Source organism: Hevea brasiliensis, chromosome 12 (genome assembly GCF_030052815.1).
Source record: "Hevea brasiliensis isolate MT/VB/25A 57/8 chromosome 12, ASM3005281v1, whole genome shotgun sequence".
NCBI classification, from domain to species: domain Eukaryota; kingdom Viridiplantae; phylum Streptophyta; class Magnoliopsida; order Malpighiales; family Euphorbiaceae; genus Hevea; species Hevea brasiliensis.
This window is the reverse complement of record NC_079504.1, coordinates 40,343,049-40,361,328: the sequence shown is the minus strand read 5'-3', so window position 1 is coordinate 40,361,328 and position 18,280 is coordinate 40,343,049. Positions and strand designations below refer to the sequence as shown.

At 38.9% G+C, this 18,280-nt stretch overlaps 1 protein-coding gene across 3 annotated transcripts; it reads right to left on the bottom strand.

The window, feature by feature from the left end:
- Positions 1-9,861: 9,861 nt before the first annotated feature.
- On the bottom strand, positions 9,862-17,759 carry LOC110637188 (B3 domain-containing transcription repressor VAL2). Of its 3 annotated transcripts, none has more exons than XM_021787180.2 (15): positions 17,483-17,759; positions 17,115-17,252; positions 16,926-16,976; positions 16,086-16,167; positions 15,844-15,954; positions 14,576-15,234; positions 14,360-14,456; positions 14,084-14,258; positions 13,494-13,570; positions 13,319-13,376; positions 12,970-13,223; positions 12,395-12,444; positions 11,344-11,511; positions 11,158-11,225; positions 9,862-10,829 (listed from the first exon to the last, which is right to left on the bottom strand). In XM_021787180.2, exons 2-15 carry the CDS (start codon positions 17,225-17,227, stop codon positions 10,120-10,122), a joined length of 2,673 nt encoding a protein of 890 aa, XP_021642872.2. In that variant the 5' UTR covers positions 17,228-17,252; positions 17,483-17,759; the 3' UTR covers positions 9,862-10,119. The 3 variants fall into 3 exon arrangements, with proteins under 3 accessions (XP_021642872.2, XP_021642881.2, XP_021642887.1); XM_021787189.2 differs by having other exon boundaries at positions 11,344-11,457; positions 17,483-17,757; XM_021787195.2 differs by lacking the exon at positions 16,926-16,976 and having other exon boundaries at positions 11,344-11,457; positions 17,483-17,756.
- Positions 17,760-18,280: the final 521 nt, after the last annotated feature.

Sequence of the window (18,280 nt, the reverse complement as noted above, 5' to 3'; positions counted from 1 at the left end):
AAGCTGCAAGAGCTCCCTATCCCAGAATGGAAGTGGAAAATGATCACTATGGATTTTGTGACTGGGTTGCCTCGTACCACGCGAGGGTATGATTCGATATGGGTAATTATAGACCGTCTAACCAAATCAGCTCACTTCTTGCCTGTGAAGACTACATATTCTGTGGCACAGTATACCCGACTCTACATTCGAGAAGTAGTCAGATTGCATAGAGTTCCGGCTTCCATAATATCTGACAGAGGGCCCCAGTTCACTTCTCGGTTTTGGAGAAAGTTGCAGGAGGCACTTGGCACACAGTTGAACTTTAGTATGGCTTTCCACCTCGCATGCACGGACAGATCGAAGGACAATCCAAACATCGAAGACATGCTTCGCATGAGTGTTTTGGATTTTGGAGGTCAATGGGATGATCACTAGCTTTGGTGGAGTTTGCCTACAACAACAAGCTATTATTCCAAAGATAGGGATGGCACCCTATGAGGCACTATATGGAAGAAAGTGTAGGTCTCCTCTGTGTTGGATGGAAATGGGAGAAGCGAAGGTGCATGATGTAGAACACTTCAGAGGTAGTTCCTTTAATTAGGGAGAGATTAAAAACAGCTTTCAGTAGGCAGAAGAGTTATGCAGACCCCAGACGGAGGGATGTGGAGTTTGCAGTAGGCGACTATGTATTCCTGAAGGTTTCTCCAATGAAGGGAGTCATGAGATTTGGAAAGAAGGGCAAGTTGGCACCTCAGTATATCGGACCTTTTGAGGTTACTGATAGAGTTGGAGCAGTTGCCTACCGGTTGGAGCTACCACCCAACCTTTCTCATGTTCATCCTGTGTTTCACATCTCCATGCTCAGGAAATACATTCCAGATCCTTCCCATGTGCTACAGCCGGATGAAATAGAGCTAAAAGAAAATTTGACATTTGAGGAGCAACCTGTAGCCATAGTGGACTACCAAGTGAGACAGCTAAGATAAAAACAGATCCCTATGGTTAAGGTTTTGTGGAGGAGCCAGTCGGTGGAAGAGTGTACCTGGGAGTCAGAACAGGACATGCGTAGCAAGTACCCTTATTTGTTCAATGTGTAATCATGTACTTTATTCTGCCTTGTGTAAAATTCGAGGACGAATTTTCTGTAAGGGGGGAAGAATGTAACACCCCAAAATTTTAAATTTTATTATTTTATGAGTGTCGACACCATATTTTGGCCGATCCCCAAAATCAATAAAACTTTGAAACTGACCTCAGTACTAAGTCTCCTTTTGACAACTAATCACATTTCCGATCTCTCTTTGATAGACAGTCACATTTCCGATCTCTCTTTGATAGACAGTCACATTTCCAATCTCTCCTCAAAGAATTGAATCAATGCTAAGTCCTCACATCAGTCAAATCCTTACCAGTCTATTAAATCGCTCACCGATCTCTCCGACCCGTTGTAGTATAAACGAAGTGAACTAGATCTTTTCTTACCAGTGTTATTGCCGATCTCCCTTTCAAAAGTTTAAGAGCTAAGGTTTTGGTCCGGTTTAATGAGGATTTCGATCTTAAGTGTTCAAGTCAAATTTCCAATTTTAATCAAGTCCCGTTCAGCATTTCTTCCCTACCGATCTCATGCTCATTGTGTTTTCCGATCTCTCACACTTAGGTTAATAATCATCTTCAGTTATTTCAACATACTCAGACAGTCATGTGTTTAATAATTTAGAAATTTTCCGATCATAACCATTCATCGAACAAAAAGGGCATTCCACTTCATTTCATTTCAAAAAATTTTTACAAGTCATTCGGCTAGGGGATCACCCCCAGCCTGATCTACATTTTGGTCATTTTCTCTCTCACCCTCGGCCTCCTCTTCGCTTTCCTCCTCGCCTTCGGGAGCCAGGTCGGCCATCCAAGAGAAGTACTCCTCTGGGTAACGCTTCTAGAGCTCGGCCAAGAGATCCTTAAGAGCGTTCACATAGGCACCGGCTATTCCTGTCACCATCTCTTCATCTTTTGCCTTAAGCTCCTCAGCAAGATGAGAGACCTGAGCAACTTCGTTGGCCCGGAGTGCTTGGACTTCTCTAAGAGCATGATCCCTTTCAGCCAGAACATGAGTCTGTTCGGCCATCTTATCCTCATAGTACTTCATTCGCCCCTCAATTTGAGATATGTAATCCCGAGCGGATGAGAGTTGGGATCGGAGGGATGCCACCTCTTGACTCTTCTTCTCGACCTCCTTACCAGTGCGCGCTTTTCCTGACTATGTGCTGGTTCACCAAGCATTCTACATTCAGACTCATGGATCGGGTTAGGATGTCGTCAAGATTGTCCGGAGACAGTCTGTCCCGATCCTCCCGAAGGCAGATGGAAGACCCCAAAACTTTGGCAAAATCGGGGTTCTCCCGAACGGTCCGGTTGTTCTCTAGGGAGGCAATAAGTACTTGGGCGCCACGAGAAAGGGGCCTCGTAGGAGGTCGAGAACGACCCCCTTCTGTGCTTGGAGCAACTAGAGTAGGTGGAGGCGGCTCTTCCTGTTGAGGAGGAGATCGGACAGCTTCAGTGATCGGCGGCCTCGAAGGTCGGGGCGGGCCTCCTTGCGTCTCCCCAGGTTCATGGCCGGGTGTTTGAAGTAGGGCCGAACGCTTCATCTCCTTTATTTTTCGGGAAATCTCTCTCTCCTTCTTCTGCTTCCTGGAACCTTCACCACCCGCCATACCTACACAAAAAAGAGGTCAGTGAGATCGCTAAGGTCCAAAGATCTGAGAAATAGAAAATACCGATGCCAAGATCAGAGAGCTGAAGCCCGCGCTTTTCGCCCGTGATCAACTCCATCGTCCAATGATGCAGCTCGGCAGTCACCGCATCTAAACAGGAGTACTTTTGAGTGGCAGCTTGATTCTTCAGCTCCATCACTATTAGGCTTTCCTCCTTGTTCAGGGTAATACGCTTCGGAATTAAGGGCCCCTGGTGCCACCAGCTACGGGGGAAGTCCTCGAAGCAGGTCGGATTTTTGCTCCTCAGAATGAAGAAGCGGTTCTTCCAATTCTTAAGGGAGGAGGGCAGATCGGTGAAGAGCCCGCAATGAGGCTTCGCCTGAAAGAACCAATGCTCGTCGTCCTTTCGGCGAGTTAGCCTGTGCAGTTCGGCGAACACCTTAGCCGTAGGTCTGATTCCCTTAGCTCGGCACAGGCCTCGGAAGGCTACCAAGATCCGCCACGAGTTAGGGTGAATTTGGGCGATGCACACTCGGTGGAATTTTAGGACCTCCTTGAAGAAGTCGTCCAGAGGGAACCGAAGACCGGCCTTTAACTGTTCCTCGTATACCATCACCATGTCATTCTCTTCAAAGGAGTGATCGGCTCGGTGATCGCCGTGACACCGGATAAGTTCATATGAATCGGGCTCAATGTTGTACTCCTGGCTAAATGATTATAGATCGAATTCTTGCAAGATCGACGGCAGCTCGTCCATAGGAAGATTCTCCCTCCCCGAAGGAGGTGCATGCCTTGATGGTGCGATCCGCCCTCGAGCTGGAACGGAGACCCTAAGAGGTTCTGGTTGTGCGCTTGGCCCGACCACCTCTTCTTCATCAGACGACCATGAAACATGGACGGAAGGTGGGCTTGCCGCTCTCTGACCTTCGGCGCCGCTCATTTTTAAGGAAAACAAAGAACTTAAAGCTAAAAGAAGGATTAAAACCCTTATCGGAGCTTGAACGGAGTCGGATTGGAATTGCTTGCGAGAGACAGAAAATGGCATAAGTAAGAAACTGGCTAACCCCTACCCCTATTTATACTCGTTTGAGCATTTAATGCTCACGATGTCCCAGGCAATGCATCAGTTAACGGGATTCGCCAGCTGTTCTGACACGTCTCTCAAATTCCATAAAGAGAACGGCTAATTAGAGATCGGCATATTAAGATAAATGTTTCGAATTGCGGATCAGTTAAGGGTTGTTCAGTTAGGAACCAGATCAGATAAAAACATCAGAGATCGGAAAGTAATCAGTGCAATAATAATAAGATAATAATTGACTTTTATTTCTAAAAGATCGGATTACATCGTTTGGGCGATCTCTAGGGATCGGAATAATAGAGATCGGAAGATGGGAGATCAGCATGAGAGATCGGAATAGGAGCGTGGGAGGGGTCGGAAGGCAAAAAGAATAAGACAAATCCCAAATAACCATCGTCAGAATCAGAGCCGAGGTAGTTAAAGCGTGGCAGACGAGATCTCCACCGCACGCCTAAGAATCGCCCGCAATGCTGACAAGTGCCAGGGTATGTCATGACAGTCCTGTACATCCCAATCTCCACCGTTGATCTCACTTGTAAGGACAAACCCGGAACCCTTGGATCAAGAGACAAGACGACAAGACCAGCGTCTTTCGCTCTTAGCCCTCAGATCACTCCTGACACCAGGATTTGAGACCGTCCGATTGAAAGAAGAAAAGGATGAATATCCTGAAGGATAATCTCAGCCGTTCATTTTGGTTCTCTTTAATTCTCAAGCATCCGATCATGTCCTTCAAAATCCAGACCCTCCATCTCCCTCAAAATAAATCCTGACCCTTCATGGGGAGCACCCGATTCCTATAAATACCTGCCTGAAAACTGTTCAAAGGGGACGGGCAAAAAAAAGAGAGGTAGTTATTATAGCGGAAGAACTCTGAAACTTCATTCAGTTTGTTGTTCTGCTACTTAGAAGTGTTGATTAGAAAGACTTTTGAAACTAGTTTTCTGAAGTTTTTTTTTTTCTTGAAAAGGATTCTGAATACTGGAACTCTACATTTTCAGTTTGTTCATTATCTGGTCACACTCTCACTTTCAGCCCTTTATCATCTCTGTTTTCATTCCCATTGTCCAAGCTCAACTTCATTCCACTCGGTTTTTATCTTAATCTGATTGCATTTTAGCTAAGCGCCCTTTAGTTCACGATGAACATCAGCCCTCCGGCTAATCAATCCGCTGTCTTATCACTATTTGTCACCCCGTAGTTATTTCAATAGATTTGGCTCCTTACAGGTAAGAGCTCATATTGTTGTTTTATTAACTGTTTACGTTTACTTTTCGCACTTTCTTTGTTCTTCTTACGTATGCAATTTTCTCCAAGTTCATTTTGTGCAAAAGAACCCCAAAGAATGTTACTCTCGAGTTATCTCTTTAGTGATCAGTCCATCATTTTATTAATCTTCGTCATTTCTGAATGCAAGCTTTCTAGCTCCTAGTAGCGTGTAAGTGGTTGGGTAAAACGTAGGTAACTACAACTTAAGGGTCTCTTTTAAAAGAGAGAGCCTGAATAACACGTCAGGAAAATAGCCAAACTATTAGGCTGACGTAAACGGCAATTCGGCAAGATGCCATAAAGTGGAATAAAACCAAAGTAAACGAAACAGAATAGATCGGACATTAATAGGTATTGGTAAGATGACTACATGGAAGGTCGGTAAATCAAGTCTAGTATCCCCCATTTAGTCACAAGGTATCAAGAAGCCTTATCCCCAGCATCTTTGAATGCCAGAATCCTTAGCTTTAGGCTCTTATGACATGTAGCTGAAATTAAAATTCGGGAGATTGGAAAAGTCCCTTTCAGGCTCATGTTAATCTAAAAGAGATCGGAGGAGAGTTCCTATCCGGTCTCAACTCAAAATTTTAATAAATATTAAATAGAGATCGGAGGAGAGTTCCTATCCGGTCTCAACTCAAAATTTTAATAAATATTAAATAGAGATCGGAGGAGAGTTCTTATCTGGTCTCAACTCAAAATTTTAATAAATATTAAATAGAGATCGGAAGAGAGTTCTTATCCGGTCTCAACTCAAAATTTTAATAAACGTTAAATAGAGATCGGAGGAGAGTTCTTATCCGGTCTCAACTCAAAATTTTAATAAGCATTAAATAGAGATCGGAGGAGAGTTCTTATCCGGTCGCAACTCAAAATTTTTAATGATTTAAAAGAGATCGGAGGAGAGTTCTTATCCGGTCTCAACTCAGAATTTTAACAAATATTAAAGAGTTCGGAGAAGAGTTCTTATCCGATTCTTAAATTAAATTTTAATAAAATATTCCTTTCAAATAAAATTAACATACAACAGTAACTCACTAAGGTTGTCTCATTTACTTATGTATCTGGGTGATCCAAATTTAGTGAAAAATCAAATGTTCCTTTAGTCAAAAGGATTAACATGTCCATTCAAGTCCTCCTAACTAATGCAAAATTAAATCTACTTACCCTTATTAAGGGACGAGGTGGGGTGCCTAACACCTTCCCCACCCGTTTACGGACCCCGAACCTAGAATCTCTGTCTTGAAGTGGTTTCATTTCAATCTATTTTCACAAATGGTTTTCTTTAGTTTCCCTCAAAACTAAAGTGGCGACTCCTCACTCTTTCCCACTTCGGTGAGGGTTCGTTCAGGCGACCGCAAAACCCCTTGCGACAATGAGTATTATTGATATTTTAATTTTATTTAAATTTTAAGAAATTATTTTAGATTTTTTTTTCGGATTTTGAAAATCGGGTTCGATTTTCAAAAATATAAACTTTGATGATTTTTAAAAATTTATTTAAAGACTACGTGGCAAAACTAAAAATATATTTGGAGTTTACAAATTTTTTTGAGTTTTCTGAAATTTTTTCAGAATTTTTGGACCTCGTTTTCGGTCCCGAGGCAGAGTAAAAAAATTCAAAATTTTGTATCCTAAATCGAAGCGGCCGAATCGAACAGGACCGGATCGGACCGGTCGAATCAGACCGGTCTTCTTCTTTTTCTTCCTCCTCCCCGCGCGCGTCCCGACCTCCCTCCCCTTCTCTCCCTTTTTCTCTCTCCTCCCTACTCCCCTTGTCGTACCGCCACCTCCCCTGCCACCCCAGCTCGCCGGCGCGCCGCCTCACCCCTCCCCCACCGCCGGCCTCCGCCTGGAACGCCAAAAAAGGCTCCTGAAGCGACGCGCACGCGCGTGCGACCGTTCGTCTTCCCGGCCAAAATCCGGCTGATCCGGCCACCAATCGGACCGGTTCTTGTGTCTAAACTCATCTACTTGTCGAGAGCTTTCCATAGACACTAAGAACACCGAAATCCATCTAGCAGTTTGTCTAATTTTTGCCCAGGAAGTTTTAGCCCATTTTGACTTTCGGGCTAGATTTCTCGCAAACCGTGAACCCCACGAGAAAACCGAGAGTACCAGAGAGCTCCACTCGTCGAGAGCTTCGCGGGGATATAAATTTCAAAATTTTCCGACACCGTTTTTCGGTGGGTCCCACGGAACTTCGCAGTGTTTTTTCGAGCATTAAATGAGCTTAGAAAATTCTGAAAAATTTATGTACTAACCCCCGTGTTGTGGGCTTCGTGTAGGTATCCTCAATTCACGGAAATTCGACAATTGTCCGGGTCTGTGAATTTCCGGCCAGACAGACCCGCTACCGGAAAAGTCTCCAAACTGGATCGAGGTTTTGGCTATCCCCCCATTGTCAAATGTCCCGAGAACGTCCCCAGAGTCGGAATCGGCAAAGGTAAACCCGAATCTTTCTTTTTCCTAATTTTCTAGTGCTTGAATAGGATTAAAAATCTATAAAATATTCGTGGTAGCTTAGAAAATTATGATTCTTTTTGCAATAGCCTAGTAATATTGCTAAGGACCGCGGGGCAAAGTTTTAGAATTTTTAGAGCTTGTTTGGGTAGTTTTTGCAAAAATGCTCAATTATAAGGACTAAATTGAAATTTTACATATTGTGATGGATGATTGATTTGATGGGCCCAGGAGGGGCTGTGTGATGAGATTGAGTTGTGGATATATGGGTTGTGAATATAGAAGTGTGTTTTGGACCCTTTTGCATGTTAGATAGGTCCTAGGTATAGGGGAGACTCTGCCGGATTTTCGGCACGACTTATGACGTATTTGGTCTTTTCTTGATTTGTACTGAGTCAATTATATTAAATAATTGTAATGTAATTGTCAGGTGAGACGGGACAGCCTTCTTCCTCCGCCCAGCCGCCACAGTGACCGTTGTCAAGTCTGTGAGTAAAATATTAATTTTAATTGTAATTTCGATATTATTATATATTCAAGCATGCCCATGCATCACTTATATGTATATATCTATGTAGTTAAAATTTAGGCACGATTTATGTTGCATTCATAATTGTTAAAGTGCCATGGATGTTGTTGTGGTAATTTGGAGCAGTGTGCATGCGTTAGCGTGCGTGTAATGTGGTGTGGACTATGGATAGGACGGGTAGACACGGCTTGAGATCTTCGCTGGGACCCGGTCCTTCGGGGTAGTCACAGCTTGAGTTCTTCGCTCGGACCCCGATTTGGTTTATTAAGCGAAAGTCCGGCTTGAGTTCTTCGCTGGCACCATATATTATGATTGATATTATTGAGTGTGTGAGTGCTCCAAATTACCTTTTTGCTGTTATGATTTGAAATTGTTGCTAATGTTGCATTTCACTTTACAGGTTGCATTAGTTTTAGATAGTTATAGAGATTATGGTTAAAATTGATATTTTACTCTCTGAGTCGAACGCTTACTCCTGTTCAATATTTTTCCAGGCCACAGGAAGATATTTTTGAGGTTAACCTGCTTTCTCCCTCGCAGGTCGATTATTAATGTTTGTATAAACTTGTTAAATCTTAGAATTTCCGTATGTGTTAGAAATGTTTATTTGATTTGGGTCTGTAAACTAAATTGTTATTTTGGACCTGTAAACTTAATATTCTATGCATGTTTGATGGATTGGATGAGGGAGCTAAGCTCCCATTTATTTTTATGCTGATGAGTATGTGGAGGGTGAGCTGAGCTCCCCAATTGAGTATTTATTGTGTTTACAGGTCGGGTGAATCAAAAACTCCCCGTTGAAATGTCCATTTTATGGCCGGACTCTGTCCGGTTGATTTCTTGAAATTGGGCCCAAATGGGCCTTAGAGTTAGGTTAAGTGAATAGTTAGGCTTACTACGGGCCTCGGGGGCTTTAGGCTGGCCCAGGTCCTAGTGCCGGTCTGGCCCATAGGTTGGATCGTGACAATTTGATTTATTTTGTGAAAAATAACTTTTATAGAAAAATATTTTTCGTTATTAAGTTATAATATTAAGTTAATGATATATGTTCATACCATGTATTTATAAAATTTTTCACATTTTAATAAAATTATTAAAGTTTAGAAAATATAAAATAATTTTTTCTTTTAAAAAAAGTCATTTTCTTTAAAAATAATTTAAATTTTCTTTTTATTAGAAAAATATTTTTTATTAATTTATTTTTTAAGTACTCTAAATATTAGAAAATTTAAAAAATAAATTTAAAAAAAAAAATACTTTTCGTAAAATAAATGTAACCTAAAAGTAACAAAGGAGGGATAAGTCTTTGCTATGCATTGAGTACTTAATAAAATTTTCAAATGGTTTATTAATAAAAAAAAGGAACATTTTCATTTTTTTTATTTTATTTTAATTTTTAAAAATTGTTGTAATGTATTAACTTTATTGATAGAACATCTACATAATTTTATTTTAATTGTTAAAAATTGTTGTAATTGTATTTAACTCTATTAATAGAACATCTAATTCTATTTTTTCACTAATCAAAAGCTATTTATAAAGATTTAATCTCACTACCATCTCAAGACATTCTAAATAATAATAATAATAATAATAATAATAATAATAATAGAATTAGACATCATGGGTAATTATAAATTAGTCAAAAAAAATTAAAATTAAAGGTTGAATTAGAAAAACATATAATGGAAATAATGCTGGCAATTAAGATAAAGTTATTAAGAATTAAACATTATGAATAATTTTTTTTAGAAAATTAATATATCAAATTTTATATTATAAAATTAATTTTTTATTTTAATTCAAAAAAATAGAGAAAAGATTTGAGATGAAAAATGAAAAGCAAAAATAAAAAATTTTTATAAAGTGTATACAGGGCTGAATTTCAAAATCAATATAATAAAAATGAACATATGATATAACTCACTATAATCGCCAAAACAATCTTAATAAAATTACATTCTCTATGACTGATACCATCCCTTTGGAGAGAAGAAAGAAAGAAAAAACGGCAATTACACTTTGAAAAATATGAGAATGGCTATCTCTCTGAAATGCTGCCACTATAAAATGCATTCACAGTATCCTCAATCGCCTCTACTCTCGCGATTCCAGCCCATAGAATCATGAAATGCTTCATCAGACAGCGTTCTGGGATATTCCCCATTGGTCTGTGAATGTAAACAGGGACCAAAACTTGAGTGTCTATCACACATCAAGTTTGGCAGCCCATTTTGCTTAGTATAACTGTCAAATGGATCACCAATGTTCATCATGCTCAATCCTGGCATGTCCAGCTGCATTTCGTCGCGATTAGGATGACAATTTAGGTCTAGTGATCCAGCACTGGTTTCAGCCACCTCGGTTTGCTTTCTGTTTTGACTGACTTCATTCCCTGAATTACTTACAGGCAACACTGCATTACTCAATTTGCTAATCATTTCAGATTCATCCTTGTGGTCATTGTTGTCCTTTTGGGAAATCTCAGCTTCATGTTCTTCTGATTGACGTTTTTTCTTACGCAGCATGAGGGTTTTAAACCGGCGCTTCACAGTCATGCACACATTGCATGTGCATGTGGGATTGTGCTTGCCTTTACCACTAGGTGGCTGAATGCACACAATACAAGTACAACCAGAGCGGTGCCGGGGATGCTTTGTAGTGGCTCCAACTGATGGCTCACCGGTGTCACCTATATTGTCTCCTAGCACTGCAGCACTAGCCAGAGCATCTAAGCCAGAAGGCTCACATTCAGGAGATGGCTTATGTCTCCCTACGATCCGTCGCTTCTTAAAATCTGGGAAAAGATACAGAGAGAGAGAGAAAAAAAAAAATCAATGGATGATATTGAGATTAAACAAGGATAAAAACTATACATTCTGATTGAAAACCATAATTAATGTTATCGTAATGACAATTCAATTTCCAAAATTAAAATGAGAGTGACCATACAATGCACGCAATAAGATTATTCAAAAAAATCTAGAGGTCATGAAACTTGGGTCTTTGTTTCAATTGAAGCATAAATGCATGTATCTATGATACATATAAGCTTTATGCACATGACAACTGTTTAATAACTTGATTCTTATTTGTAGGTAGAAGGCACGACGGCTGAGTCATACCTTTGCTCAATCTTAGGAGATTATCCAAATCCTTTGGACTAATCTCCTCTGGTGCTGAACATAAACACCTAAAAGCAAATTGTAGACCAGAAAATAAATTAAAAGACATCTCTGACTGATGAAAGAAATTCACATGAAATATTCCAAAATCATACCAAAAAAATGAAAAAAAAAAAAATCTCAAACCTGCTTGAATCCCAAATGTTGTCTGAACAGGTCCATTTTGGAGGAAGAAGAACATGCTCTGGCAATTTTCGCCATTTAGAGCAATCATCACATTGAGCCCATTGCTCCTGTCCCCTGACAGGAGGCTTAATAAATTCAGCTCCCATACAAATTGCATTTAGCACTTCACTAAATGAACATTTGAATGCAGTAAATAAAAAAAGAAAAAACATAAAAAAAAACGTCATCCAACCATGGTAGACTGCCATATTGCATGCCATTTAATGTATAGTGCTTTTGAAGATAATACTGATGATAACAAGGACAACAATAAAATGATCATGATTTCAAGAAAAAAGGGTCTCTGAAAAGAGGACAAGAAAAAAAGGAGAATAAAAAGATAGAAAAGGAGACAAAAGAAGAATGTGAACGTAATAAAGAAAAAGGGAAAAAAAAGAACAGAGCCATCACAGAATCTCTGTTCCTCACAAAATTAAATGTTAAAAGCAGCATGCATGCTATAATTGTAGTGCTTTTGAAGAAAATATTGATGATAACAAGGACAACAACAATAATGATATGATCATGATTTTGAGAGAGTAGAGTCTTTTAAAAGAAGACAGGACAAAAAGGGGAATAAAAAGATAGAAAAGGATACAAAAGAAGAATGTGAATGTAAAAAAGGAAGGGGGAAAAGAAAGAACAGAGCTGCAGAATCTCTGTTCCTCGCAAAATTAAATGTTAAAAGCAGCATGGGAAAAGCATGCTATTTAGAAGGCCTTAGTTTTCATCAATAACATTGACTATGGCATTGTACATTGACTTTGGCATTGTACAATGCCTTGATTATTCAAAACAAACAGGACCTTGATCCAAATTAGATTAGATAATGCATAAGCATTATGCATTACAATGGATATCATGGGAATGTAAAAGGTATGATAAATTGTCAAATCTCAGCTGAGAGAACTCATACATTTCCTTTATCACTTATTGGCAACTTAATAGCAAGGCCACCATCCCTTCCTTTCTTTGAATGCAGAATCAATAAAATGATTAGATGATTCCTTACCCAGAAGATTGATGGGCAAATATGGTCCTCTTGCCAAAAACTGGAGGCTCCTAAATGACATAAACAACATTGGTCACACATTTAGCCACAAACAAAAAATGTAAAATTTAAATATGTATAGTTCCAATATGGACGAATTGTGAAGGCAGTTACGAAACTTGACATGAATCCTCATTTTGTTTCATACGAATAACAACTTTGACATGAGCAGGAAGATTACATATGCTTTGATCCACTCAATCCTAAACAGAATGGCTTATCTCTGATTGACACATCCTAAGATAAAAGGAAGCATGTGCAACTCAGTAGAGTTCCATGGGGGAAAGTCCTGCCCATTTGGGCTCTAGCTAGGATCATCAGATTCACAATGTAAGCATTCCACAAGCATCCCTTAACAGGATAAGGAAGGCAGTACCACACTGATACACAAGTTTGGAACATAAAAGTTCAATGATCAAGGTGGAAATAAATGATAAATAATCAATCATGCATTTTCCCTTCCAAATACATTAATCATTACTCCATTTGTAACTAACATTAGAAACCGACAAAAATGTTGAAAATCAGAAACTTACATCAAATTCTTCAAATTCATGGTCCTCAATTGTGACAATGCTTGGCTTGACACTTGGAGGAGGACGAAGCAAGTCCTGTGCTTCCTCCCATGTAAGCCGCAACTCCAAAGCATCTTCTCTATGCATGAGTAGTCTCTTACTCTTAGGCCCAATATTCCTATTCCTCTTCTTCTCTGCTGTTGGTTGATGCCGTGCATCCCCATTTATCTTGCCACCTTGACTCTCACCCTTGTTCCAGCCAATATCACCGTCGGCTTAATTCAAAAGTTCAGACAGAAATTTAGGTGAATAGTCTTGCTTCCATAAAAGATTTGGAAAAGACCAGAGCAACCACTTACTGTAACAATACCAGAAAAAGAAGTTTCTGCTGAAGCAGTACCACTAGGAAGTGCAGTTGTTTGGGCTTCCTGTTAGTTGAACAAGAGAATTAAGAATATTTAAGTTTGCAAGATATGCGACAGTCAAATGGCAGCTGAAGGTAAAAGAATAAGAAAGTGAAGTGAAATGTGCTAATGAGGCTTAACCTGTGTATCTGAGTTGTTTGTTGCCTTGCGAAATCCCATGACAAGTTTGCCTCCAGGATCTATCCGGCTAAATGTTACTTCAATAAAAGAAAGATACAATTAGGAGAAGAACATATTCATAACCACTGAAGGAGACAAGTGAAAAATATGACAGAACAAGAAATCATGTAGCAAGGAGATGCAGGATCATTAGTGTGCTCCTTTTTGGGGGAAAAAAGAATTATTTCAGCAAAAATGAGAAAAAAAGAGTTCTATGGATTGATTTGGGTCAGAGCATCTATTTATGCTAAACCTAGTCATATTATTGTTCCACTAATGTCCAAACCATAACCACCAACTCAGTCCATAAAAGGCTTCTGTATAAACCAATTCAGTATCAATAGCTATATTTAGAATACAGTAACATAAATATCTCGAGCATTCAGGTGTTAATATCAAAATTTAAGCAAGAATGAAATCAAGAATACTTGTATCACTCGCTCATTTGCATAGATCGTATGCTAAAGCATTAAATTTACCATCCCATATATAACACATATCTTGAACAAAAGTATTAATATGACATTTGAGCAAGAAATGAGCAATCATACTTGTATCACCCGCTTGTAATTGCATAGACTGTATACAAGGGGTTACGCCCTCCAAGACATACATCCTACTGTTGTTATTGGGCCAAAATCTGAACTGAAATGTCCATTCTCTCCCCTTAAAATCTTGAATCCTTAAAGGAACGCCTTCAGATTGAGAAATAGGAGGAAAATATGCCTGCACCGGATTAAAGTTTACAAATACAAAAGAAAAGGAAAAGGGAAAGAAACGCTAGGAGGGGGAAAAAAAAGAGACAGCCTCCACAATTTAACACTTACTTCTGCACATGCTTTTGGGAGAACTAGTCGACCAATTCGACCAGCATCACTGGCACTGAGAACCTTCTCAAACAATGGCACAATATTGGAATTCAAACTAGTAGATATTGTACTTAAGGTTAACGCTATTATAAGGATTAAATGATAAACAAGAGCATACATACATTTCAAAGAAACAGGTATGTCTAACAAATTTAACTTAGAATTAGAGGATACTCTCCAGACAATTGCTGCAGCTCTAGATCAGTGATCCTTGGCCAGTAACGGGGAAGTAACTGGTTCTTCCCCCGCCCCTCAGCAGGTGTTCTTGCAATCCGCAACTCAGGAACCACAGCATTATTGGTCTCTGAACTCCCAGCAGAGCCAGGCTTTGGGAGCTTGGGCAATATTGGGCGAGATCTTTGCCCTTGCTGAAAGGGAGGTGTTATGCTTTTTCCTCTTCCTTCAACAGCTCCACAAGGATATGGACCAAAGCTTGTAGTTCCTGATGGAGCTCCCAATGTCATAGTCAAAGATGGAACAAGTGATCCATTCATGTCCCTCATCTCTAATATTGGTCTAATACTGTCTGGCTTGGCAAACCTAGATATTCCAACTGATAACTGAGATTCATTTGAGAAGCCTGTGCCAGCTTCCCCAATTGGATGAATGACCTCCTCTTGTCTGAAATGCCCAGGACTTGCATTTGTGTCAGCTCCTTCAGACTGACACAATAGTGTGGGTTTATTAGCCTCCATGATTCTGCACAGCTGAGCAAGTTTTCCCTCATCGAGGGCACTACCAGCCACTCGATTTTCTGGAGGAGTGGATTCCAGACCAACAGCATTGTTTGTTGTTACTGAGCCAAAAGCATTGGAAATCTCATTACTATGGATCTACAACACGAGAGAAAAGGAAATAAACAAAAAAAAAAATGTTAAGAGGCCATTGAAAATTCTATATCTCTAGCAGCCAAATCTTATAACAACAGTTGACAAACTGATACGAACTTAGGAGAACCACACCCTAAAAGCTAGCTATTGAGGTTGGAGAGCCCAAGTCCATATATACCCCACATTGAAATCTCATACTTTCAATGTGGGACACAAGTTTTGCTAGCATCACATCAACAAACCAACTCATAGAGATCCATATTTATATGCCAAATTTTTATACAAGATGAAATAAGTTTCCATAATTAAACAGCTCTTTTCCATGTCAGCAACAGCCACCTCTATGTGAGCAAGCAATAATCTTGAAACCATATGATCTATAAGACAGTATTCAGATAGCACCACAAAATGTACCATACTCAAGACTTGAAGTCGCAAAAACTATAATTCTTGTAATCCATTTTGATATTGTTTACCTAGAAGGCTAGAACAAAATGTCACTCCATATTCTGACAGTGTGACCACTAGCACTAGAAAACTAAAAACCCAGCAAGCCAGTATACAAACACAATGATTATGACAATTTGAAATGCCAGAAGCTATTCATCTTACCGATCTTACTGAGTGAAGTTGAGAAATCTTTGCACAGCTAGTACACCCAACACCCCCGAAGTCCAAAATCTCAAGTAAATAAGTAGAAGCTATGCATCCACAGTGGAGACGCTGCAATGTCAATTCAATTAGACTTCTCTCTCTCTTTTTTTTTATTTTTTTGCCATAAATTTCAATGAGAGTTAAAAAGGTTGGATAAAGAACAAGAGGATTTAGACAAAATAAAATCAACTAGAGCTTACCTTGCTACATATTTTGCATTCCCTCCAACCAGATTCTTCCAAGTGGAATGTATCACAATAAACTGAATCATCATATGTAGATCTATTGTATAATGCACATCAAATATAATGAACAAGGTTAAGTTGAAAATTAATATATGAAAAAGAAAATTCTAAATCAAACAAAATAATGGATCATAAACAGAATACTTGTTAAACAAAAGGTAAAGCATCTCCCAATACATGCACGGAATTTAACACTAATGTAAAAGTTAAAAAGAATGAAAAACAACGAATTGAACATTAACCCATAATTAGAAAATGCATAAGAAAATCTCTTTGCAGTTGAGAATAAAGCTTAAAGCAGCCCGTAGAATTCATAAAAAGAAACTAGCAATAAGGAGTCAAGAAGATATAGACAAAGACAAACAGAAAATTTTAAATACTTAGTTATGGGAAACTTATGGATACTACTAAACACCTTTCTGCACGCCATCCTTTTCCCAGTAAACAAGTAATTTTTCGGTCCTAATCACACGAACAAAACATTATCTGAGTTCTGAATGTGATGAATGCAAAAACATATGGATCGGACAAATTACAAAGCAGCCAATAATTTGCAGTTCATTGTTATTTATGTGCTCATAAATATCATGGTCAAATCCAATTTGGTTTCCTTCAGAAATTTACAAAACTTTCAGGGACAGAAATTAAAACGTAAAATATTCCTTTTAAACAATAAAATAGACAGAAGCTGCTTTTGGTGTTGCACTATGGATGATCATTATGGCTATTGATATCTAATTATGGGTGGTTTCTTAACCATAATATCACAATTTTTTCGTGTGTAATTACACATACAATACCATATTGTAGCACATAACAGCAATCCAAATCCAATTCACAAAATACCTGCAAATCCATAAAAATCGTAAATCTAGTCATATCCCTAAACTGCCCTCACAGCATTGAACCAACTAAAAGATTACAATAAAACAGCTAATAAACGAAATTTAGGTAAGAAAAGTCTAAAAATAGAACAAAAATTACCCGCAAGTATAGCAGAGACAAGCATATCCACCAGATCGCAAACGCCAGCCCCTCTTCCATTCACGGGTCGTAGTAGTTCCACACGATGCATTCATGCAAACCTTGGACCCCATTTAATCCCAAAACGAAAAATCAACCCTTCCAACCATAACCACACAACAAAAACTCCAAATCAGAATCCAAAAAAATCCCTTCTGACCAAAACCCACAACAGATCAAAAAAAAAAAAGCACAAATTTCGCATCATCTCCCTCACATTCATGCGCACATACAGCATTCAAATTCAAATCAATGTCGTCTTAAAAATTCAATAATCCCAAACATTAAAACAAAACCCATATAAACAAACAATCTGTGAATTGCAGTACCCTAATACGAAAAAACACTGAAATTAGTGAGTAATAGTGGTCCAAGTGGAAGTAAAGGCAAGGCAAAACACGGTGAAGAAGCGGTTTGAAGAGCAACAGAGCTAAGATGCGCAACGGTGATGGTGAATATGTGGGCGAAGACCAAATATAGAAGGCGCGGTCGCTCCTCTGTCCTCTCTCTATCTAATTCTATATACACTTTACAGTGTATGTGTATATAAATATATGAGTTTTGTGGGGCTGTTAGAGAGAGAGGAGAGAGAATGCATGCAAAGCAACAGATGCATAAAATGCATGCACGACACTTGAAGGACACACGGCTTTAACTATTGCAAGTCTTCTCTTTTCTCTTGTTTAAAAATAATAATTATTATTATTATTATGGCTTCGCTTTGTGAGAAGGGGCTGTGAATTTCGGACAGTGATAAGAGGACCCGACGGTTTCGTGAGATTCTGTGACCTATGATTTGGAGATAAGAGTGATAGGGTGACGTAGGGGTGCACAGTTCGATTTTAAATCAAAATCGAATTAAAATCGGTCAAAATTTGAATCGATTTTGAACTGGATCGAAACCATCCTTTTGCGATTTGATTCAGTTTCATATTTTTTAAGAACCGTGTACCGGCAGTTTCAAATCAGATTGAACCGACGATTTAAATATAAAAAAATTTAATAAATATGTTACCTCACTCCTAATTCATTTATATATATCATTAATTCTCTACACAACTATTCTAGACATTTTCTTCAATTCTTAATATTTTTTCAATTTTTCTGAAATTCTCTAAATAATTATT

What these genes read in the sequence shown, in the direction of transcription:
- LOC110637188 (XM_021787180.2), bottom strand. Translation starts at nt 17,227, where the DNA reads ATGGGGTCCAAGGTTTGCATGAATGCATCGTGTGGAACTACTACGACC. An exon ending in AATGCAAAATATGTAGCAAG is followed by an intron (nt 15,955 to 16,085) that starts GTAAGCTCTAGT and finishes TTGACATTGCAG; the next exon opens with CGTCTCCACTGTGGATGCAT. An exon ending in AACTTCACTCAGTAAGATCG is followed by an intron (nt 15,235 to 15,843) that starts GTAAGATGAATA and finishes CTCGTGTTGTAG; the next exon opens with ATCCATAGTAATGAGATTTC.